Source organism: Danaus plexippus, chromosome 6 (genome assembly GCF_018135715.1).
Source record: "Danaus plexippus chromosome 6, MEX_DaPlex, whole genome shotgun sequence".
Taxonomy (NCBI): domain Eukaryota; kingdom Metazoa; phylum Arthropoda; class Insecta; order Lepidoptera; family Nymphalidae; genus Danaus; species Danaus plexippus.
In genome coordinates this window covers 4,712,957-4,739,149 of record NC_083540.1, presented here as the reverse complement: position 1 = coordinate 4,739,149, position 26,193 = coordinate 4,712,957, and the positions used below count along the sequence as shown (strand labels likewise).

General features: G+C 29.9%; 3 protein-coding genes across 3 annotated transcripts in view; all 3 read left to right on the top strand.

Annotated features, from left to right (window-relative positions):
- Nucleotides 1-1,199: 1,199 nt before the first annotated feature.
- LOC116779007 (solute carrier family 12 member 8) lies at nt 1,200-5,539 on the top strand. The gene is made up of 11 exons (XM_032673133.2): nt 1,200-1,491; nt 1,658-1,838; nt 1,948-2,093; nt 2,350-2,578; nt 2,688-2,889; nt 2,991-3,225; nt 3,297-3,490; nt 3,657-3,756; nt 3,825-3,968; nt 4,170-4,348; nt 4,605-5,539. The coding sequence occupies exons 1-11, from the start codon at nt 1,306-1,308 to the stop codon at nt 4,765-4,767; spliced, it is 1,959 nt and encodes a 652-aa protein (XP_032529024.1). The 5' UTR covers nt 1,200-1,305; the 3' UTR covers nt 4,768-5,539.
- Nucleotides 5,540-6,542: 1,003 nt separating this feature from the next.
- LOC116779135 (survival of motor neuron-related-splicing factor 30) lies at nt 6,543-8,032 on the top strand. The gene is made up of 4 exons (XM_032673315.2): nt 6,543-6,780; nt 6,864-7,126; nt 7,247-7,393; nt 7,685-8,032. The coding sequence occupies exons 1-4, from the start codon at nt 6,739-6,741 to the stop codon at nt 7,953-7,955; spliced, it is 723 nt and encodes a 240-aa protein (XP_032529206.1). The 5' UTR covers nt 6,543-6,738; the 3' UTR covers nt 7,956-8,032.
- A 10,223-nt stretch (nt 8,033-18,255) lies between these two features.
- Nucleotides 18,256-26,193, top strand: part of LOC116779025 (lachesin-like) — a 59,890-nt gene continuing 51,952 nt past the window's right edge. The window contains exon 1 of the mRNA XM_032673165.2: nt 18,256-18,872. Within this exon, the coding sequence (XP_032529056.1) occupies nt 18,713-18,872 (160 nt within the window). The 5' untranslated portion in view covers nt 18,256-18,712. The remainder of the gene's footprint in view (nt 18,873-26,193) is intronic.

Sequence of the window (26,193 nt, the reverse complement as noted above, 5' to 3'; positions counted from 1 at the left end):
AAACGTATATTAGTGAAAATTTGAAAAAAACTTATGCTCGTTTAGTTAGTTTGGTAGAAAAGGTAAGTCCTATATAGTTTTCCTTCTCTTCAAGATAATGGATAAACAATTAATAATAGTCGAAAACATAGTATTTAATTATTTAGTTTTTAATTTCAATAAGTAAACACGTAAATACATATATTTTCTCACCGTATACGTATACTGTAAACAACAAGGACAGTAATAGAATGAAATACAGATGATTGCAGAATACCTACACACGGGGTGAATAGGAATCTAAGGGTGAATAGAAAAAAAAATGTATGCTACCAATACCCATTACTTGAACTAGCACTATTTATTTGAAATAAAGTGAAACACAAATTGCCAAAACAACTTTCTGAACCGGAGCGTTTGAATTACCCTTAATTGAAGTATTATACTCCTTCCCTAATTTTATAGAATTATTTTGAATTTTTGTTACTTTTATATCGAAACAATTATTTGTGAGTATCTTTTTTATTCTAAAATTATAATAAAATAAAGTAAGCTGAAAGAAAATTTAACTCTTAAAAGTCTGTTTTAACATAACTAATAAAATATTACGGTACAAGTTGGTTTTTTAAGAGATATTAATTAGGAATAATAAAATATGTGAAGAGACAGCGAATAGACTACAGGAACAGGGTTGTCCTTTCATTAAAAAAATAATATAAATAACTTATTTCTGACATTATTATAAACATCTTCAATTATTGCCCCAGACATAAAAAGATTTTTTTAAAGCTAGTTAGTTAACAGAATGGACTGATTAAATTTTCTAAAAATTCTGGCTTTAAGCCATAGTACCACTGCTTACCTACGTCAAGAGAAAATAGGTACATATATTCGAACCTTAGTTTACTTCTAATACTACCGAAATATTTTTTTATCGAATTGGTGCGGATCGTCCCTATCAACCCGATTGCATGTTTAAATAGGGATGAACTATATTTTGAAGAAATATATAAAAACTGGGTCTACGATGATCAAATTTCGAGCTATCAAGATTCTTTAGTAAGCAACTTAAGTTATAATACCAAAATCAATGTAATATGTACCATCGTGATTAATGTATCCATACGTGATTCAGTTCCTATTCACCCCGTCTAACGGTATATGACGTCAGCGGTCAATTGACATTGACTTAAATGTAAAATCTCAAATCTCATTTATTGTCATTATGACATTTTACCGATTGTGTATTTTTTTTACTACAATTGAAGTGAAATAGACTTAATATTATTTTGAAATTATGAACTAAATCAAAGATCTATAATCATAATGGATCAAAATAGGGTTAGAAGAAGTGATTTAGATGTAGACAGTTTTGGGGGTGTAGAACCAGATTATGACCGAGCTCGGATGAGACGACAATCTGGAGGTTTTGTAGACTTAGGTAATGAATCACAATATGGGACAGGTGGGCATCAGGCTTCTGGCGCTAATGAAATTTTCGCAGATGTACAGGTTTGTAAATATCAAAGTTTTTCATATCAGAGTTATTCAAGATGTTCATGTTAAAATTACCTTTTATGACTTTCGTATGACTAAGCCAATAATTTTGACTAGTTATTTGTCTATGCAACAATTTAAGTAAACTGGAAACCTTAATGAAATTTTGTTATATTTGTAGGGTGATGTGCCTTGGTGGAAATCAAATTTCTTTATATCACAACCAGTCCTGTTTGGGACATGGGATGGAGTTTTCACTTCTTGTTTGATCAACATATTTGGTGTAATTGTATTTTTAAGATCTGGATGGATGGTTGGTCAGGCTGGATTAGTTAATGCAGTTTTAATTGTTATCTTCACAGGTATGTAACAAACTTTGATTAATTTTCTTTATTGCATTTTGTAAATATACAATGTTTTGTTTTATATAACTAACTAAAAAGTTTTCAATATATCCTTATTTTTTTACAGTATTTGTTGCACTGATCTCAGTTTTATCAGCTGTGGGAATATGCGAACGATGTAGGATAGAAAGTGGTGGTGTTTATTTCTTGTTGGCTCATACATTAGGATCCAGACTAGGTGGGGCTTTAGGAATGATATATTGTTTTGGACAGGTATGTTATGGCAAAGTCAATTATAAATGAATTTTTATTATGGTTATAAAATTATTATATCAATTTAATTGTTTTAGTGCTCTTATCATGGGGATTTGTAAAATACATTTGATTGTAGACCTAATAAACCTTATTATGAGTGGATATTTTATAAATTTTCTATTACAAGCAATATAATATTTTACATATATTGTGAATATATGATTTTATGATACTTTTAAAAGAAGAGTACTTATATTTTTATATCATATTCCAGGCAGTAGGATGTGCGCTAAATGTATTTGGTTTTGGTGAATCCATGGCAGATCTCGTAGGCACAGACAATACATGGGCCGCTCGGGGCTTTGCTGTTGCAGCTGTGTTACTATTAGGCACTATAAATGTGGCTGGTGTAAAATGGGTTATAAAACTGCAATTCATACTTCTAGTCATAATTTTGGCAGCAGCTTTTGACTTTTTCATTGGATCCTTTACAACAGTGCCAAGTAGGTTTAATTAAGTTTAACATAAAATACAGTTATAAGAAATTTAATTTTAATACATAATTTCTCTCATTGATATAGTTGTAAAATGTCTGTCGTTATTTTTATTTAGGTAAAGAATTTAAGGGTTGGTTAAGTGGGACAATGGCAAATAATACTTGGGCGGACTATCAAGATAATTATACCTGGTTCAAATGTTTTGGAGTGTTCTTTCCAACTATAACTGGTATATTAGCAGGGATTAATATGAGTGGAGATTTAAAAAATCCATCAGCAAATATCCCTAATGGTTCTTTAGCAGCAATAAGTACAGGGTATGGATTTGACAATCTAGAAAAACTGATTGATGTTTATTATGTATGGCTCTGTTAATGCTACAGTGTTGAATTACATGTAAAAATTACATAATTTTCAGAACTTTCCTATATTTGATGTTCATAATAACATTAGCAGCTACTGTCAGTAGAGATGCCTTGTTGAAAAATTTTTCAATAACAGCTGATATATCAGCAGTAACAGTACTACTTCTGGCTGGCTTGTATGTCAGTTCGATGAGCTCATGCCTTGGAGCTATGTATGGGACTCCAAGAGTATTACAGAGCATTGCCAAAGAAAAAGTTATACCAGGATTGGATGTTTTAGGTCATGGGGTAAGTGGGTATAGTTTTTTAGTCAATAAGTGCACTTTATATGATTTATTCATCACCTTTTTCTTCCACAGAGAGGTCCCAACAAAGTACCCATATATTCAATGGTTGTAGTAGCAGTAGTGACTGTAACGTTTATCATTATCGGAGACATAAATAAACTTGCACCAATCGTCACAATGCCTTTTCTTATTACCTATGCTAGTATAGATTATTCTTATTTTGCTCTCGCCCAAACATTTGATTTGCAACATAAACGTGAAATGAGGTATGGTTCCATCATTTTATTTAATTTTAATTGCACTTATTACCTTTTATTTCTTCAATCACTGGATCATGCTTACATATTCATACATTTTATTAAATAGTATTTTAAAGTACCAATACCTTATTCCCATCTAATTCTATGTGATATTAAAACTATTGTGATTTAGATTTCAGGGAAATTCTCAGCGGGATACCCAAGTATATGGTGCTACAGGCTCTGATCTCGACCTGTTATTCCCTGAAAGGATAAGGCATAAAAATGTTGGGGTGAGTTTTGAACTGAAAAATATAAAATATTGGTCTGTCCGATTAAAGCCTTTTGTTCTTTGTTATAGGACTTTACTCCATCACCAACTGATTCAGCTATAATGAATGGACGAATGGCAAATGGGGATGGAAGGCGACCCAGTATAAATGTTCATTCGAAAAATAAAAATTGGTATTCACACCTGTGCAATAGATGGCTGTCATTAGTAGGGGTAAATATTCTATACTAGATTTATGCTATTGTAATTTAGGTGTAATCAGTTGGAAAGTCACCCTTCAGCACTAAACATTTTAATCCAAAAGTTGTCTTAAATGTGGAATATTCATATTAAGTTTAACATGACATCATTTATTAAGTATATGAGTCATTTTATTTTTTTATTTTCAAATAAATAACAGTTTTCCTATTACAGGTAGCTATAAAATTATTGTTAATGTTATTGGTACATTGGATATATGCACTGGGCTGTCTGTCCATACTTTGGCTACTGTGGCTGTACATCGGTGCCGCTAACCCCGCAGTCAAACCTGGAAGGGCGTCAGAGTTCAGATTCTTCTACTGGCTGAAGATAGCCTTTTTGCAAGCCATTGGGTAAGAAATATAATTTTAAAATGTAATTTACTTTTTTCATCTGTCTTGAAAATTCTCCAACTTTAAATATCATAAACTACATCCTTAAATAATTTGGGAAATACACACACATAGTGTTCAAATGCAATAGCACCTAAAAAGTCAATTGTGAATATATGTAACTCATTTTACTCACATAAGTTTCACAAACACATTAGGACAGCAACTCATTGGATCGAACCTAATATAATATTTTTCATTATATACGTTTGTTTAGAAAACGTCCATTGGAATATGAACAATTAGTAGTAACTCCGGTGCATGTTGATATACAAATGGAGCAAGAAAGATTGAATGATGATAACGAAGACTTTGCCTCAAGGAGACGTTACCACCAGTCCACAGCTGTTCAGAGCAATCTGGTCAACATACATACTTAATACTCTTCTGGTTGTATTTCTAACATTAATACAAACAACTCTATTGTAAAGAATTCATAGATTTAATTTATTATGTTAATTGCAACAGTCCTTATAGCAACTTAGTCATTGTCAATAAGTTTCAGTTAAAACATAAACAATAAATATTATAATATCAATTTTAATTATGAAAAATTTCATAGCATTGTCGCTTATTGGTAATATTAATGTGTGTTTTTATACCGAGGCTTCCATATTATAATATTCATGATTATATAATAATTGTAACTTATAAAAATATTATTATAGACACATAAAAGTAATAGTTTTATGTCTTCATGATATATTCTTTTTATATCTTGTGCTGTTTTAGCCTTTCATATCAGGTAAATATTGATAATAATGCACACTAAACATTTCTTGATTTACTCTTTCATTCCAAATGCATTTCATTTTCTTAGGACTTTCTTTTATTCAATGAAATTTGTACTAGATTTGAATTTATTTATTATTCTTAACATTAATATATATATCCATACTTAGGTATTTATATTCAATGATATGTTAAAAATGTCTTTTTAATATGGTTATTTAATAGTAAATTTAGCTTTGACTGACATTTCACATATTTATTTGTTAAGACATATCTATTAAAAATTGAAATTTAATATGAATTTGTATAAGATTTTTTTATATTTAATAATAATTCTTTTTAATTTGTAATTATAAATAAACTCGTAGAAGCTGTAAGACTAAAAATGCTTATTTTAATAAAATATTTTAAACTTTTTAACAGTTTTTTTTGTACCGTTTTATAGAAGAGCCACTTATGGGAAAGAAAATGAAAAACTTAAAAATGAAAATAACTCTATAAATTTTTTTCTTACGAAAAATTATTAGACGTTCATGATAAAATTCTATATGCTAAAATGAAAAATTATCTCTTACAGTATTTCTTTCATGTTATGCAATTTTCCCATCTTTCGTATCTTTAAATGTCTATCCATCTTGGTTACAGTTATAAACTATTAGTAGATATGTGAATTGTAATTGTTCTTTATATTTCTCCCCAATTATAAGGTTTGATAAAGAAATTTTGAGCAACGTTAAAATCCTAAGTTTTACAAATGTTAAAGACTTTAGTCATTAGATTTGCATTGTTAATAAATATCAAATCTTAAATAAGATATTAGATTGTTTGTAGTACATTGCAAATCTAATCTAGAATTTAAAAATCAAGGGGTTTATAATGATATCTATGATTTTCGCGTGTACACATTTAAATAAGAGTAAGTTTTTGGGATACTACGCGTTTTTTATTATTTTATTTATACACGTTCCCGACGTTTCGATTACTTTTTTGATAAATAAAATACCTAGGACCTTTACATGTTTATTGAACCCTAAATATTTTTTTATACGTTTGCCTTTGCATACATATGTATAATATACATATATATATATATATATATACGGTATGCCATTGTTATTTAGAAAATAATATTAAACCATCACTGAGCTGAAGTTCAATTATTACATACTGAATAATTGTGCCAGTTCTTAATGAGAGCTTACATTACTGAAAGCAATTTTTACATACTTTGATGGATTAAATAAATTTATATCTGTATAAATTATGACACATTCTATTTCGATTTTTTTTTCTAAAATAAAGTAATTAAAATATCAGACTCCAAAATGTACTTATTTTTGGACTGTGAAAAATAAATATCCACTAGGTAGTTTTTTAATCTATGTCGCAAATAATTTGACAAGTGACAATAAACTTAACGCAAAATCTTTAATCTATTGTCATGAAAATTTGGTATAGGCATCATTGTGGACAGTTCTAAGATGTTTTTGAATATAAGTATAGAGGAATAATTTATTAAGAAAAACTCAGTGCTAAGGCTTATTAAAAAATTATTTTTATGTTTCCGTATCTTATTTACTCAAATACAATTTTAAGGTCGTATATCACATCAAACTAAAATGGCTGACGATTTGAGAAATTATAATTTACAATTGCAGCAGGTAACTTGTTTATATTGTTGTGTTCAGACAAATGGTTCTGTGGGTTTTATGAGTGAATCTTATGAATTCCTTATTCTTTTCAGGTTGAGGCGGCATTATTGACAGACCCTGAAAACGAAGAGTTGCTGAAACTGAAATCGGATTTGGAAGAAGTAATTGAGTTGACACGCGATCTTATAAAAACTCAAGAGGGTGAATCCAAAGTGCATAATATTCATAGTTCTAGTAATAATGATGATGTTGCAGCTTCCCTGCTGGCTGAGGACGACAACGAATATGTAGAGAAGCCCAACTCAAAGTGGCACCCTGGCGAGAAATGCTTGGCAAAGTGGAAAACGGATGGCGTGTATGTACCTTTGTTTTATCTTAATTATACATACAACACAATATTATGTGGTCTTTTTTCTAACTGATGAATCATTCTAAGTATAATTGTCCATGGTGTAATTAATATTCTTAATTTCAGGTATTATGAGGCAACTATAGAAGAGGTCTATGAGAATAATCTAAAAGTTAGGTTTGATGGCTATTTAAAATCAGAGATCATATCAATTCTAGATATTAAAGCAATGGCATCTGGATCTAAGCGTCCATTAAGTGGCGATGAAAGCAAGTAAGTAAAGTGTTTGATCTATTATTCTTAAGTCAGCAATATTAAAATATTTGAAATAATTTGAAATAATATCTGATAACAAAATTTTAAAATTTTATCTTTCTACTAATTAAAGATTGGTTATTGGTACTGTTGATATATAGTTTGTCTGTATTCCATAAATAATGTTGAACTTGTTTGCTGAAAATCTTTAATATGTTATATCGATAATCAGGTAATATCTTTGCTTTACCAGTATTTGTTACAAATTTACGGACATCCATGAAATAAACTTGACTTGTGTATTTTTAGATCTGGCAAAGGTTACAACAGAGAGTATTTAAAAAAGAAAAAACAAAAGAAACAACAGAGATTTAAACAAATTGAGGAAGAGAGGGAAAGTGAAAAGAATAAGTGGCTATCCTTTCACACAAAGGCATCTAGAAAGCCTGGTGTCAGAACAAAAAGTATATTTGCATCCCCAGACAATTTAACTGGCCGTGTTGGTATTGGAACTTGTGGAATTTCAGGAAAACCAATGACAGAGTATACTCCGGGTGAAAAGTGGAAGAAGGGTGGATAATGTTCCTTTTTAGTTAAATTTTTAGAATAAGTTAGCTCTTATGACCTATCAATAAACGAATAATTACTTAATTTTCACTGATTGTCTTTAATTTTTTTGTTATTTTTACTGTTCAAACGAAAAAAACTATTTCATAACAGATAATATTTGTCTTTGCTTGGTGTACAATTTAAAATAAATTTGTTTTATTAGACTATAATATAAATTTGTTTTCAACCATTTGGAATTTCCCTGCAGCCAGTGTCTTCATTTGTGATGTCTTTTAAAAACAAAATGTCAGATACATAATAAGGGGGAGTTTAATACAATAGTAATGTTATGTTTTTAACAAATACTAAGAGTTGGGGAAAGATAAATTACATTTGTTTCATTAATTAAGTAATTCTAATGATTACTGTCGTTAATATACAATATAAAAATGTAAATAAACCCTGTAAGTAATTTAAAATTGAATAGAATCTGTATATAGAATGAAAAAATTATGGTCACATGTAAGATTGGAACCTGGAATCTTTGGAATATCCTTGACCTAAAATCTTACAACTATATCGTTGGGGATAGTGCAAATCTGATTAACTAGCTTTGGAGAATTCCTCGTATCTGCAATAGAAGCAGCTTTATAGATGAATAAAACTTAAAAATTTTATAAATTTAATGACTTTAAACGTCATTTTTTTACAGTGAGTAATTATTTACGTATTTAAGAGACGAAACCTCTCAGCATTCCATGGATTCACCGTGCGGGTGCCGGGTCCATCGCGTTGTAGGGAGAGGAGCTTCAACAGTGCCTGGGACTTGCGACCCAGGTGTAGGTTTAAGGGGCCCCTATCTAACGCGCGTTAAACGCTCACCTCCACCATCCTCCTCTCTGTCTACCAGCTCCTCTCTCTACCTAACCAAATTTGAAACGAACCTGCTAGGGCTGCCTTCGACGCACGTTCCAAGAGTGAACTGATGTTAATTCTTAACAGGCCTAAGTCTTTTAGCAGGTTGTAAAGAGAAATTTGGCTGTTATACATCTAGCTCCTACTTCTACCGCGTACAAATTTTCAACGAACATATTCTTAGTGAGCTCGTTATACTTGTTGACCTTGATGGCATGGTCTTTGGGGATGTTGGTTTCCCAAGGAACCGTGAGCTGTATTAGTACAAAGCGCTTTAAAATTCGCGAATATAAATATCTTCTGGGATTTTATATTGCTTCTCATACGTATCCATCATTATACTCCAATCCGAAGCTGCTTTAATAATAGAGTAAGGCTTGACGTTTGATTTTGTAGCCCTAGTGCCTTCTCTCACAAAACCTATTGATCGTTGGTTCGTGGTTATTTCTTTTTGCACTCTTGCTACCGATGAAATAACCGCTTCAGGTATGTTTTCTAAAACCCTATCGTGACGACGCGAGTACTGACCGTTATCTAGGAGTACCCTACTTCCCACCAGCAATGCTAAGCAGTTCCAACTGCCTTCCCCCAGATGTAGCAATTGAGATAAAATTTTAGCAGTGCTGACCAATCATGAATTAAAGTGCGCCATTTTAGTGCTAATGGGATGCAAAAATCTCCTATGTGTAGCCACTCATTCTGCATTTCTAAGCTCATTGCATGAATCTTATATAATAAATGTCTTTAATATATCCGTATCTTTGGCTTTCCTACTTGATCTTAACCCTAATCTGTTACTTTGTGCCCCTATCATAAACTATTTGTGAAATTGAAGTCTCGATTCTAGCTCTAGGGCATTTTGGTTTTTTTGGGAGTGATGTAATAACGTCATCCTGGGATTTCCCCAGGATATGTATGTTTCTTGAAAACTCTTAGGTGTTTATAGAGCTCCGATGGCCTTTTTAGAGTCATCCCAAAATTATTTCGATCCCTGAATAACACTGACGAATCAGCCGAAACCGCGAGTCCGAGCCACAACTTCAAAACCTTTACGACGCTTGCATCTAATTTTGTCAGAAGGGTCTTACTAAAATCATAGACGAGGAAAGGCCAATTCAAACGTGATATTAGATAATTATCGTAGATCTAAGCTTCTTTGACGTTACTAATCGGTTGGTTATCGACCTTGTTAAGATCGTTCAAAAAGCTATCTATTATTCCTTCTAAAGATGGAGTACGACCTAAATTATCTATCTTACGACCGAGAAATTTTACAGGAGCATTTTTCGTAACCGTAGAAACGCATTGACCGCTTAACGATAACCCCGGATCGTACGAGGTATATTTTGTATTTCGCCTATCGAGACACATTTTTATTACTAGGTGTGAAAAAATGATTTTAAGTCATTAAATTTATGAAATTATTAATTTTTAACCATCATGATTGACTAAACAATTCAAAGTACTCATTATTTTGTGGAATTTTAATTTTTTTTTTTAATTATGATCTACCTTATAACCTTTTCGTGAAAAGAATTTTTGTAATTTTTTTAATTTGTTAATTTATTTTTGGAACATGAACATACGAAGGTAAATATAGGTTTAAATTCGAACATTATAGTTAATTTATAGTTATTGGTATTGATATTATAGGAATAATATTGTTCAAGTTGTTTACATGTTAACCTTCCGGCTTCAACTTCATATTCATGCTATCGCTTATTCAATTAACTTCCTATCATATAATGCACATTCTCTTTTTAAATATCAATTTGTAATGTCCCAAAATATAAATAAGAGGCAAAATTAAAAAAAAGAGGGTAAAAGCAACCTTATTGTAATAGAAACATTAAGCTGGAAGATATTATCTAACAGAAATGGCAACCAAGTTTATCTTTGTGGTAATTTGCAGAACGTATCAGAGAGTTGTATAATAAAGCCTCGTAAACGTCAGCTGTGGCTAGTTGAGAAGAGTAGACGGAGAAAAATATACAGTCAGTCGTTTTATCTCATCTACAAACTGGTAAAATTCTAACCATCTCCAAATCTCCTATTGAAAGAAAACAATTAGCTGATTATACCATTCTGTATTATACGGCAGTTGATTTCCTCTTAAATAAAATTTTACTGATAGTAGCTTATTTGCATGCGACTTTGAATAAATGCTTAGGTCAGCTGATGTATGTCGATGGAAAAACTGTTAGCTAATACTTTGAAAGTTATTCCATTGGATTAAGGCGGGAACATTTATTGTCTGTGTAAATGCATCACCTGACCAGGTTTCCCTAAACTTACTGGTAGAAATATTGTTTATTTACTATAACTATATAAATACTCAAACGGGATAAATAGCTTACAAAATTTACTTATAATTTACCCTTTTCAAAATTATATGTTCATCTACGTTGTCTGGAATGTAAGAGAAGCGAAGTAGCGATCTTGGAACTGTAATTCTTTTTGAAAGTTAAAATATATTTTGCTAATCTGTAACTGATATTTTCGGCATGTAGGTAGTTTTCAATATTTATTCGGGCTATTATGTAATTTTAACAGATTTATTTTTAAAACAAGCGGTTGCCCACGGCTCCGCCCGCGTGTTGGTTGCTTTTCGCATAACCATATATATATCTATCTTGAAGCAATAACATACAGAAAGAGATGATAACAAATGATAGACAACCACAACCAACAAACGACTCTGAATATTCGAACCGCATGGTAGTCATTACACAACGGAGAATCTTAATACCGCAATCTAAGTTGATGACTTATTTTATCAACGCCATCTATCGAGCACAGTGTTCAACACATCAACCTTTAATAAAAATTGCACCCAATAATGATATAAGTCTCTTTTTAACGGAAGGATTGCCAGGCCTTCGATTATGATTAAATTAATTTACTCAGTTCCGAAATCGTTGCAACTTATTCTAGAATTACTTTTAAGTCGAAAGTTGCCTCCATGAAACTATTAGTAGAAACATTTACCTCCCAGGACTTTAGAATAATTAAGTAGGTAAATGAGTCTTCTCTTATCTACACAAATAAATAATATTGAAGTGTGTTTGAAATATTAAAATAATTGCTTTTTAATAAGAGCGATAACGCGGTGCGTAACTACTCTCGGTATATTTACAAAAACAACTTTTTTTTATCTATCTCCTTGTTCTGGGTAATCTTTAAAAAAGCTTAACCGATTTTGAGCGGTCCTTTACTTGGGCGCTGTCATAATAAGACTTGTATTAGAGAAATTTTATAGTTTATTTTATTATAACTAATCAAGGTGAAGGGAGTCGTGTCCATTTAAATTAAAAAGTGAGCCAGTTAAATTAAAAACTCGGTAACGATAGCTACTTTTAAATACTTCGAGTTTTATAGGGTCTTTAAGTAAACACGTATTTTCAATCTTAGAAGCTAGCAGTAGAATATATAGTTTGTGTTTATTAATACATCTTACAGGTGTATTTAAAAACTGCTATTACATTACATTATATTTCTAGTCTCTACCTACTGCTCTAAAATTGTAATTTTGTTGTATGTTTCACGTTGTAGTAGGTAAATATATTTTAAATAGTTCCCACATTTTCTGGCTGTATTGTTCTAAACTATAACAGATTTAGTAATCAATAACCAACCAAAGTAGGTAAAAACATAAAAAGATTTTCCCACTGAATTGTTTTCTTTGAAATTTTACTATTTTTTTATATATATTCACAAGAATACTATTGATAGTAGAAGAGTGATCACGTGATCTTTAAATCATGATAAAATTATAACAATCTTTCGACTAGGTATTTGATAAAAAAAAACCGAAAAATTATATTAAAGTCTGAATGATAATGGTTTTTTTTTTTCAAATTATCCATACTATAAAATTTTTTCAAATTCAATACTACGTGTTAAACAATCTAATACATAACAAATAAAATTGTCATATGATGGAGACCTGTTAAAACCAGAGCATAATGTTTATTTATGTAGGTGAACAAAACACAAATGCCAAGGAACCTATTCGATTGAGTCTGAAAATAAATGCTTTGCGGTCAGCGGAGGTAAGCCAGGAATGTCGCCATATATCAGCCTTAGGTTCTCTCCTGAGGGTGTCTCACTTCAGCTAGATTCTGTGATTGGTAATTTAACATGCGATAAGTGGACGGAAGACTTCAAGTCAGTATAACAGAAGTTCTACTTTAAGTAATAAATAAAAAGTAGCATGCCCTGAAACTTGAATCAATAGGACCAAACTTTATTTTATGAAAGTTGTTCCTTATAGATAAAATGTTGTTTATAATTAATAGACAGGTATAAAAACATGATTTTTTTATATATGTCAATAGACCGTTTTTTTAAAGTAATCTTAAGAAAGCTCTCTTATTATTATTTGTAATACATACTGCATGTGCCAATCTAAGAGTGTAGATTTAGGGCTATTGATATTTAATCCTAATGCTAAATGCTAACCTTGAATGATGTAAGAAAAACTAACCCGTAATTTTTTATGTATTTTGGAGCATCTCTATGAAAAGACAACTTTATAATATAACTATAATTTTTATGAATTCCTTTTGGAATGCAACTTTCTTTCAAATTTGATCTTTTTTTGGGATTTCTCATTTTAGGAACTTTTGTTAATGAAATTTAAATATATGAACAATTAATTACTTAAATGAAACTAGTGTTATTCGGATTTACTACGCGGATTTTATGATTTAAAAACTACATAATCCCGACGTTTCGGTTACTTTGCAGCAACCGTTGTCATACATTGGACAGACGAAGAGGAGCATCGGTACAAGGGTCAAAGAACACATCTCAGACATCAAAAACAGGCGCGCGTCGAAGTCAGCAGTGTGTGAACACACAATGGACAAACCAGGCCACTACATTCGTTTTGATAAACCTCAAATCCTCGCTCGGGAAGACAAGTATATATCGAGATTAATTCGCGAGGCTATTGAAATTAAAAAACATCCCAATTTCAATAGAGAAGATGGCTGGAATCTATCAAACACCTGGGACCCCGTTCTTAAAAATATAAAATCCCATGTCCGTAACCACACCGCAGGACCTCAAGACACCGTGAGCGCATTCTGCCGGCATCCAGAGCGGTACGCCAGAAAATTAAGAAATCGATGGCGGTAGATAATAAATAACAAGGACCAACTGACAGACATTCACACCTCGTCTGCCCGTGATCACGGTTGCTGCAAAGTACCCGAAACGTCGGGATTATGTAGTTTTTAAATAATAGAATCCGCGTAGTAAATCCGAATAACACTAGTTTCATTTAAATGAATACTCGCGAAATTCTTAGATCTAATTAATTACTTCAAGCTAGTATATAACTATTTTCAGATAAAGCGATTTCCATATTTCACTACAAGTAGGAATTTATTAAGAGGCTATTTTTTATCAATATTTTTTTTATATTTAAGTATAATAAAAACATCTAAGTCATAGTAATATTAAACTAATATTTTAATAAGAAACTACTCTTTTATTTAATTAATGCCAGTTGTATATTAAGACATACAATATGTTTATTTGTCATAAGTAATTGTTAGGATTTTGAAATATTTCTCACCAGCTCTGCTTAATATTTAACTTAAACTATCAGAGTTATTTAATTGCTGTATAAAAGTATGTTCTTTAATACTTTTTCCAACACTGTAATTTTTTTCAAATGATATTGTTTTGGTAGTTTTTAAATTTCTCACATATGTATTTATGTTTCAATCGTTTATTGGAAATGATAAGACAACAGAAGTCAAGTTTTTCCTTTTTGTAACTTGAAGCGAGAGGCTATGAAAATATATTGAGCATTGTGAATTATTAAGTGCCCAAAAAGTATGCATCTGTTAGAATTGTATGTAGTCTATAAAATAATAAAACTGACATTTTAATTATTATTTAAATGTAATGGGATCCTTATTTATTAGTAAGCTATTTTTAACCTTTGACTGTCACAAACGGATAAGTTTTAGAGGATTCCAACGTATAACTTAGGACCTCCATATTTTTGCATGTCAACGCAAAACCCCGAGGGATGTCTTGAACCAATTCAGGAAATCAATTAATTCTATGTCAACCAAATTTTTTTTCTATAAAACAACCACTACAGAGAGACTCGCTGGTTTTGAGGTTTCGTAAAATAGTTAACAATTGTTCTTAAGAACATAAGTAATTGTTGAAAATTACTATAAAAATTATTTTCTTCTTTCCATCTTTGCAATTCTGTTCTAAACTAAATTATTATATTTTTAACTTAATTAATTTATACAGTTTTAATAAAATTAAATCTCTTTACAATTTATTTAAGTACCATTTTAATCTAGCGGGATATTTGCTGAGGAGATATTCTTCAATTGAACAATATCAGATTCAAACTTTTAGCTTTGAAATTTTATTATATTTTCAATTGTAAGCTAAATAATGACTAAAATTTTAGAAATTTTAAATCAAAATGTAATGACTGTTAAAATTTGTTGTATACATGAACAGATCTTCTCTTAGCCACCTGCATGGTATAAAAAACACATGAGTATATTTATATTCTGTAAAATACAGATTTCAAAAGACTTTTCAAATATTTACCAGGTTATTCAAGGGGACAGTGAAATCTTCTTTGTTTGTGGCAGAAAAAGATGTCGTATGAAAAAAGCGATCGAAGTAGTGAGGAAAAGAATTCGTGGAAATCCTGTCCGAAAGCAAAAGATTTTATCTCGGGAGATGAACATAGTTCTTTGAAATATTTTGAAGCTTATACTGGGTTTTGCTTAATATAGGCTTAAAAGAAAATAGGGTAGTAACATAAAAACAACTGCTTAAATTTTATGCACAGGGAGATCATACAAAAGTGTTTAGGACGAAATTTTTACTACTGATCAATATTTGAACAAAGAATTGACCATACTTATAATAAGGTGTTCATTAACCAACTTAAATTCTAGTTTGGTCGAATATTAACTATGAAGAAGTGACTAAGCCATGTTCTGTGAAAAAGGTATCAAAAGGTACTTCTTAAGACATATTTGTTAAAAAGGTAGACAAGTCCCTTAACAGCACCAAGTTTAAAAAGTAAAAATGGTCTTTTCAGCAAGAATCGTCACCGGGTCATAAACCTCAATCTACCCAATATTCGGACCGTTGGACTTTCTGAACTTTATCAGCTTCATCTAGTCTTGTTCTCAATCCGCTGGATGATGATTTATGGTCACTGTTAAAGAGTAATTATGTTTACGCTAAACGCCATGAAAATTTGGAGCTCTTGAAACAATCAGTGAATTTTTAAATTGTAAGTATTTGCAGCTATTGATATTGGATTCAAGATTTAAAGGATACCGTATAGCCAATGTTGTCTTTACTTTTCATAGAATATATATAATTAAAGCTTTAAATTAATACAATAAATTGGTAATAAATGTTACGTTTAATAAAGATATATTTTCTTTGGAACAATAATTGTTACAAAACTAAATATATAATTTAAAAATGTTCAAGAATTTTATATATGTTGTCAGTTTTTAAAACATTCTGTTTTACCTACAATTTACTTCTCCTCAACATTGATGTCATCGTCTACTGAGAAATGTTATCGGGCATCTCTTCGAATTAAAGGTTAAAAGCTATATAAAACAACGATATTTTTTATCTTTGTTGTATATTTACTAATATGACGTGCGGGAAAGTTTAGAATCTTATAATTAATTATTTCGAATTCCTTTAAAATTAAAGAAAGATAATTGAAGCAGAGACATTGCCATAGTAAAAATACAGTGTGATAAATGACACAAGAAGGAAAAAATAATTTAGAAAAATATTGATTAAGAGAAACGATATGTAACGCCGACCACTATGTATGAGAATTATTTTTGTCAGTTTAAAATTGTTGTATTTATACCAATCAAAGCTTTAAATTGTTTTCTTCATTATATATTGTTCTATAGTTATTACTTACTATATTAATATCACTGATTTGGTCAATATTTATTTTGTTCAGAAGTCCATTGGTTCCAGAGGCAAATTTTTAAAATAACCCATTTATTATAATATTTAATCATCGTTATGAGTCTGTTCTCATCATATGGTGAAAAAATTAAGCAGATATATATTTTTATATTGCTTTTCAAGACATTCCTATTTTAATTACAAACTGACCAAATAAGGAATCAAAAACTATAATATCCATTTGAATGTATAGTTACGTAGTATATTGGAACCCGTATATTGTTTAAAACTCACATCCCAAATAACAAGACATATTTTCAAAGTAAGAGGATGCATATTATTTAAAGTTGTAAACTTGTAATGTACGTTCTAACTTTTAATTAATAGAAAAGAAAAATACGAGTATAGTAAAATGCAAGTAAGTCTACTTTCGAATATGCAAATGCTTGTTTAAGCTCGATATTCTTGAATTCTTTTTGAGTTATCTGTATATTATAATGAACTTTGTTCTTGTATAAAACTATCATTAATTAAAACAATTAATGACAAATTTATTTTATTCATTGTTGTCGTAGTTTAGAGTTTAAATGTTTAACTTCATATAAGGTCCTAAAATGTATAAAATATTATTTATTATTTTTAGTATATCAGGTTATGCAACAAGATAATTAAAATTTTCTCTAGGGATATTACTGCTATCAGTGCATAACTATTCTTATAAGATTTTACTAGTAGGTTAGATGCAGGCGTCATAAAGATATTGAAGTTGTGGCTCGGGCTCGCGCTAACGGCTGATTCATCGGCTTTATTCAGGGATCGCAATAGTTTTGGGACGAGTCTAAAAAGGCCATCGGAGCTCTATAAACACCTGAGAGTTTCCAAGAGATATATCCTGGGGAAATCCCATGACGACGTCGTTACATCGCTCCCAAAAGACAAAGATGCCCCAGAGCTAGAGTCAAGGCTTCAATTCCACAAGCAGTTTATGATAGGAGCACAAAGTAACAGAGTAGGGTTAGGATCAAGTAAGAAGGTCAAAGATACGGATATACTGAAGTCTTTTATTCGGCAAGACGAGAATGATAAATATAAGATCCATGCAAGTTTAACACCTTAAACTTACACCTGGGTCGCAAGTCCCAGGCACTGTTGAAGCTCCACTCTCTGCAACGCGATGGACCCGGCACCCGCACCGTGAATCCATTGAATGCTAAGAGGTTTCGTCTTTTCTTCTCACATTTATAAAACTCGATAAGTAAAAAAATATTATCAGTAAGCTTGTTATTTACAGGGATTTAATTCAAACATTGTCTTTACCTAGTAAGATATTTTAATGTTTTTGTCAAAATAAGTTTACTAATAAAAAAAAAAACTTAGTGATAAATAAATTAAAAGTTATTGATAAGTGGGATTGTATAAAAATTACCTGTTTGTCAACAAAAAAAAAAGGAGATAGGTACCATGAGTTAAATCGATCGCTGATCGTTTCACAATGTGTTTATTTGGTTTACAAGGACTTATCAGAGGCCTAATTACGGCCACGAAACCACCTGTCCGCTATCATAACTGTACATAGGCCTTCGCATATACTTCGGTGCGTCTTACGCGTGGTCCCACCCCCGCTGTGCTATTGGCTGTCAAAGTGAATGCGCGCGCAGGGCCCTCCTTGCAGCCGGGTGTGAGAGTATGGTACTCCGCAGCAGCCGGTCGTGGTCGCGATGTGGAGAGACAGTGCTCTCGCGACGCCGCTGCCACAACGTCGCCACCCCACGAAAGCGCGCCGCAAACTCTCGCCGTACACGACACTCGTAACTTAGCCCGAGTTCACTAAACTGACTGGCTCTAACTTATAAGTTATGGTATGAAATTATTGTAGTTTTATATTAGTGTTTTTGTTGATTGGCACTTTATTATTGGTGATGTGCGATGGCTAAGCGACGGGGTTATCAAGGCTATGGAGAGCATTGTGCACGATTTTTCGCAGTATGCGCCTGGGCATGCGCCCTCGTAGTGACAACTACGGCTGAGCCACATGCAGACGTTGATACCTCCACCGGCCTCGGTGATAACACACTTACCAATTCAGGTATGTGGTCCAATGACATATGTATGTCTGTACACAATATCCAGTCTCAAAATTATATTAGAGGAAAAAAACCACATACAATCATGTTAATATTTTCTTTTTAAGTTTTTCAACTATAGAAGTAACATTTTAATAGATAAATAGTAATGTAGAGTGAGTAATTTTTAAGTAGGAAAATTGAAATGTTACGTGCATTTTTTCGCAAATTAAAACTTAATATGTTTCTGAATATAAAACACAAAAATATGCAACAGTTGGACATAAATTTGTCAGAAGTAAAAGAAAAAAAACATAAAATGTAAAAAATTTCGAGGTCATCTAATTTAAAATAAAGATCTGCTTTTTTAGTTGAAGTTAAATTATTTATACATATAGTACACAGTTATAACAGCGACACCGGACACATTGCATTAGCTATTGACAAAAAAACGTGTTGAAGAACTTTATTTATATTTATGATTTTCAAAATTCTGATTAGTAGACATATAATTTTTTTTCATTTATTGTCCTTCGTAAATATAAATTAAGATTCTAAGACATATTTTATTTCATAAGTTAATGTGAAGATTGATAATAACGCCATTATTAAACTTTCATTACATGAAACGTGGTCAAGTTTAAAGTTTTGAACCACGATAGAGGTTTTTGAAAAGAACTAACTTTGACCACTAATTAAATATTCTGTAGAATGTATTAGTAATAATTGTTTTTGAAATAATAGAGCTAGAAATATTGGAACTATTCAGAGTTGTTACCTATTTTTAGGTTGTTAGAAAAATATATTTTGAACTCAATATCCGCTATATGACCGTTTTTGCACATTTTTTGGACATTCATTAGAATTAAATTAACACATTTCTTAGATGTAGTCATTACAAGAAACACATATAACACACGTACAAGCTATATAAAATCATCTGAATGTAATCTGATAAAATAGTCTTTCGATTATTCCTTGTTTCACTACTTTCTAACTTGTAGCATGGTATATGGATTTGAAAGGTGTATATATTGTGCACCTTATAATGTATAGCTAGTGACATTCATGGTTCAACAATCATTATAGTCAACTTCTAACTTTCTTGACACACGTGATGTTCCGAGGGTCTCGATTGACTAATTCAGTAACTAACTATTTAAGATAAGGGTGTTAAAATACAAGATGAATTTGAAAAAATCCTTTTGAACTGTACAAAATTCTAAGTCGAGTCTAAGAAAGCAAAATAGTATTACAAACATTTATTATATTCGTCATAATAATTATATTTTTAAACTTATTATAATCATTTATTAAACTTTATCACACACTTGTTATACACATATATCTTAAATTTTATGACATAAACTTTAACTTATTAGTATACCGCGATATATAAATATACATACATATGAATAGATAGCAAAAAAATATAAGACAGATAATATTAAAAGAAAAAAACAGAAAATAAGAGAATATATATATTAAAAAAATATGAATACAAAAGTAACTGTATAAAGCTAAGGAGCTTTTTCTCCCAAAAACACATACCAAAATGATCTATTTTCTTATCAAACTACACTACTATATATAAAAATAACAGTACGTTAAAACGACTCTGTTAATAAAAACTAAAGCTAAATATTTTTAACTAATCATTTAAAACCCCCGGGCAGTCCCTCCTATAATTTTCAACTTTTAAATTTTATTTTGGTTCACGTACAATATTATTATCAGTTATCGTTGTGTCATTTGACCTGTAAACTAACCTGCATACAAATTACTACGCTCGTGAGGCTCCAACATGTAATAAACAAAATTGCAAATCATTGTTAACCATCAAAATAATACAGTTTTCATTAAATCTTTTTCTTTTAAAGTAAAATTAAGGGTCTGTTTGCTATATTGAATTGCTTTATTATTGCATCTCCATTATATATCATATTTACGTGTCTTAAATTCGATTATAATATTGTAATTATGTTACCTTAAATGATATTATTTGCAAATATAAAATTATTTATCTGTCCGTCTTTGACTCCAAAAAGACTGACCATTCTTTTTGCGATACTCTTTTAAAGATTATAGTAGAGAGATATTATAAATTAATATAGTGGTAATTTTTTACGCCTACCAAAATAAAAAAAAAAACAATAATCATTGATTAATTCTGACAAAATCATAACATAAATACGAAAGTTTACCAGGATTATTATGAAATAGGAAGAGTAATAATTAATATGTATAGTCCCTTATTACATCAGATTCGGTGGACGGAGATAGAATGACTCCTTTCACATGAAAACTTAACTATTAAGTGTAGATATCGTCAATTATTTTTATATAAGTGCATCCATGTTTTAACAGATACAAACGAATTCCATTGTTACAATAAAATATCCATGTTTGTCGACCAAATTGATTAATTCTGTTATCGGCATTCTGGCATAAAACGTAATATTTATATATTATGTAATTTTCATTAAAAAGAGCCTTGTTCATAAATAATTTTAAACACATTTTTTTAAAGGCACTTCAATAAATGAAAAATAAAATGAAAATCTTTTCAATTGTTTTTCAAAATGGGAAAGGTTATATACGATAATTTAATTTTATTTAATTATGTCTATTATGTAAATAGGTTCTCTTTTCTTTAGTTTTTCTCAATTCATTGGTCTTAGCGACACGTATATTATTTTTGTAATCTGTATACCTTATTTTTATTGCCGTCTTCATTACTGAATGAAAACGAAGCTAAAGATTTGTTCCTTTTTTGCTTATAATTTTATGTATTATACCAAATTATTTCTCAGAATAATATCCGAAAATTAACAACTGAAAAATTCTATTCTTTTTCTGCTTACATATCATATTAAGAAATAACGAATCTTTTGAAGTTCTCGTAATTATTTTTTTAGAATAAATCCATTGTATGATATTTATTTTAATTAAATCGTTGTCTCAAAAGTAGAACATTTTTTTTTCTATTTCTTCTTTTACTTATTATAACAAAATAGACTAATGAATATTTAATGTGTCACAGATTCAAAAATATATTTAAGAGCGGATTAAATCGACCTTTGAAGCTAATTGTAGGTTATTTTTATTTAAACATAGATTTATAAAATTATAATGCATTAATTCTTCTAAAAGGATTTCTTGTCAATTAATTACTTTTTCTATGTTTTCAAACATTTTTTTCTATCTTTATTGAAATTTTATGAAAAATGTAGGATTTTTTTTGGGATATTTAATAACAATAAAAATAGTTTTAAGCTTTAATAATTTAAGATATGTGTACTTTTAAACTCGAGAGGCACAAAATTATCAGTTTTTTATATACATATGTCAATATATAAATTCTGAGTAAGTACGAAATTACATTTATGTACAACAATTATATATATGTACAAATTTGCCTTTGCTTTAGTGTATTTAACTTTAACTAATTTTTAGTAACTATTAGTTCAATCAACGAGCGATAATTCATTATTTAAGAAGTAAGGTGAAGCAGTGATGTTTTAATTTTTTTTTTATTATCATCAACATTTTAAGTTTACGTAGTATCATAGTATTAGTATATGAGAAGTACAATTAACTTATTTTAATGAGGATTATCAAAGCTATTATATTAATTGTTCTTAACAGTTTGTACTCTTCTATTAACTTTACAATTGACCCTGAGGCAAGTCACCCCAGAATATAGTTTTATTGCAAAAATTACTTAGATTCAATTCTACGACGATGACGCCCTCGAATATGCGAATGCATTTATAGTGTAAATTAGAAAAAGTTATATTATTATTATGTACTTTCTAAATACCAAAGTGTTATATTAGTATTAGTGCTTATATATCAGATATGATCCTGGATAACAAAAAATATGGCTTTAATTTTCATTGAAAGCAGTGATAAATAATTATAAAGTAAGCAATTATGTCCCATTTGGTTGAGGCGACCTAAATGTACATTGACATAACAATGAGGCGTTCATGGTTTGTTATGTGCTCAGGTGACAAAATTTACCTCCAGTTAAAACAACTTCAGCTAGACCAAAATCACAAAGAACGTCATCGAAGTCAGTGTTAGTTTAGGGAGGCTGTCCACAAAGTGGGTAATGTTTGATTTAAAATCTTAGACAAAATTTATGCTCAAACAGCAGTAAAACAGTTTTTAATTTAAAAGAGATTAAGGGTTGCGAATATTAAAATTACTCTATATAACATTTGTACTGTGCCTGAAGTATATTTTCGTGGGTTACGTTGAATCACATTGGCAAAAAAAAATATTATTTTCGGAGAAAGAAGCAAGTAACGCCTTGAAAAAATGAAACACAGTATACATTCACAAACTAAGCTAAATTACAAATGATTCAAGTATTCTATCTGCCTGCGAATGAAATGTTTATTAGAGGAGAGTCGAGAGAGAAACCAATTAAATGTTAGTTAGAGGAGAATCTTCTATGTCATGATACTATTTTGGATATTAGTCGATGGAAGTGTCGAGATTTTTATATAAAAAAGTCTTTTAGTACACTGTACAAGAATAATGTACCAACGTCAGGAAATAGAATAGGAGATACACTTTTTAGAAACGCGTTCGAGGACACTTTAAAAAATTGCTCACATTTAAAGTAAAATGTTAAAATTTCGTTTAAAATGCTATACATATATATACTATGAAATTCTAAATACGTAATGGAAAATTTATATAAAAACTGATTCAATAATATGTATACAATACTGTTGTATTTCTTTTATAATAAAATTTATAAGAAGGTCAAGTTAATCAAAATTTTATTGTAATAGAGTTTACAAAAAAGTTATATGTGTTTGCCATTAAATCAACCATGCGAGGATTTAAGCTAAATTTTTCCCTATCTATGTTAATAAAGTTGAAAGGAAACAGTTTAATATCTTAATCTATAAATAATATTATAATATAAAGGTAGATTTTGTTACTAGTAATTTGTCGGATCATAAATTACACATTCAACTGAATTATACGCTGGAAGCATTCCACAAGTTCCGACTGCGAACCATTTTCATTTCCCTGTACGGTCATGTGCATCTGGTTAACTTACAAAATGAGACGAAATCATATATATTTTGAATTTTAGTATACAGAAATACATTGGTACGACACTATTTTGATGGACGTATATTTTTTGAATTAATGGCATTAATTAAGTTTTTTAATTAAGTATTATTGTGAAATAGAATTTAGTTTTTGTTGTATTAGTATCATTCAAAGTACAAAGAACACGAACTGTCTATCCGATTACAATCAAGTCCATTTAACAAAGATAAAGGAAATCCTCCAAACCTGTTTAAAACGCTTTTTTATAAAATATATGGACATTGTATTTTTAATTATAATAACTATATTCTAAGTATCTTTTGAGTAAAAACAATTTTTACATACAATGTTTTGATCATGGTTTATGGTCAGAGAATATCCGCGCGGAAATAACAAAAATCTGCAATGAATTAGGACAACTTGTTTACCAAAACAATAAAAATATTTCTATAATTGGAAGAGAAAAGATATTTATGTCGGAATAGAAGTCGGAAATTATTTTAATTTAAATTTTCTTTCCCATAAAACAAAACAAAATCGGCAACAACAATTCTAGATTTCAGACAAGCAAGGATTTAAATAAAAATAGATTTATTAATTAAAATTAAAAATTTATTCAAATCTTATTTATTATTATAAATATAGAATTTTTAAAGCTAATTGTTAATAATTTCAAAAGGTTAAAACAAACTTTATATGTTAGTTTGACAAATGTTATTGCTATTGTTATTGTTTGTTATTGCTATAAGTCTCTTTTTAGTGAATCTTCTCAACAGAATCAGTTCATTTGAAATCAAAATATTTCAGAATAATATACAACATATACCTATTCCAAATATATTCACTACGTGTTATTTTTCTCATTTCAACATCCCTGTATTCTATACAAATGACATATTAAATTTACGTCACTTAACAAACAGTAAACAAAGTTTTGTTCAATATACAGTAACATTTTAAATATTAAGTATTTGAAACTATACTTTCATATTTAACTTGTTTAATATGTATATTATACGATTACGATTACGATTACGATTAATAATAATATTATACGATTATTACTATTAGCTTTTATTTCTATACTATTACACTATGATCGGCGTTCATAATCAGAGACCTTTATTGTGTTTGCCAACATTCATTTATTTGCCATTTTTGACAGTTCCTATGATTCCTATGGTGAGTCTGCTGTTTTCTTCCATACTATGATTATGTTTTTTCCTACCTATTTTTTATGTTTTCAATTGTTAATATTTGTTTATTACACTTATCATTTTTTTTTATTTTGGGCTATTAGTCAGTGTAAGTGCTAAAGAAGCTAACGTTTGGCTTGGAGTAAAGACCCTTTTATGATTTGAGCAATATAAACATATGTATAATGATGTTCAATACGCTGCTTAGAATGAGGTTACGAGTAAAAAAAAACTTGAAATCGTCAATATTACAAAAACTTTAAAGAAATGTCGAAGATAGAATGTTGGCAACAGTCAATCTTTAACAATATCATATATCACCCAAAGGTCTTGTGATGAAAGAAAGATGTTGTTTATATTTTCAGGAGAGATTAAAGATATGCACTTACCTGGCCATACTTCATATTAAGACTCTGCAAGGCTAATATTAATTTCCCCCGGCCTAGGTTATGTGATCCTATTTTTTCAGACTTCAGCTTGTCACTGTATTTTGCAAACAATACCAGAATTTTCATAACCACTAGCAAAGATATAAGACATACTGTTGTGGCTGCAAAACTAGAATTCTAAAAAACGGGAAAACGAGATATTTTTTTAAAAGAACAGAAATAATTGTAACTGTTTTAATTTTATCATTATAGAAAAAAAAATATGACGTACTCACCTATGAAATTTTGAATGACTTTAAGCAGTTTGTTTGTTAACATCTTTTTCAAAAACTGATTTTCTATAAATTTAGATAATTAATCGACCATTTGTATTATTTTTTAATTATTATAATTTTATACTTAATTTTCATATTTATAAAATGGTTGCTTTCAAGACTTTCTCTCAGAGAACAGCAATTTTTGTGCACATCCAGATAATTAGTCAGGTTAGGCTAGGTTTTAAGTATTAATGTATTTTATCTTGTAGAAAAGAATAAACAAAGCAACATTGAATTCCATTTAAATGAACGTAATGGTGCTTATTGAAAATAATTATTATATATATAAAAGGTAGTGTTATTATTATTAAGTTTAGTATTTCAATAAAACCTAATTACGTATGATCGAGTCGCCGTGGTGAC

Bases quoted from the DNA above. Each gene is read 5' to 3' on its own strand.
- LOC116779007 (XM_032673133.2), top strand. From the start codon at position 1,306: ATGGATCAAAATAGGGTTAGAAGAAGTGATTTAGATGTAGACAGTTTT. The intron at 3,491-3,656 runs GTATGGTTCCAT...ATTGTGATTTAG, and splicing joins CAACATAAACGTGAAATGAG to ATTTCAGGGAAATTCTCAGC. The intron at 4,349-4,604 runs GTAAGAAATATA...ACGTTTGTTTAG, and splicing joins GCCTTTTTGCAAGCCATTGG to AAAACGTCCATTGGAATATG.
- LOC116779135 (XM_032673315.2), top strand. From the start codon at position 6,739: ATGGCTGACGATTTGAGAAATTATAATTTACAATTGCAGCAG. The intron at 6,781-6,863 runs GTAACTTGTTTA...TATTCTTTTCAG, and splicing joins ATAATTTACAATTGCAGCAG to GTTGAGGCGGCATTATTGAC. The intron at 7,394-7,684 runs GTAAGTAAAGTG...GTGTATTTTTAG, and splicing joins TTAAGTGGCGATGAAAGCAA to ATCTGGCAAAGGTTACAACA.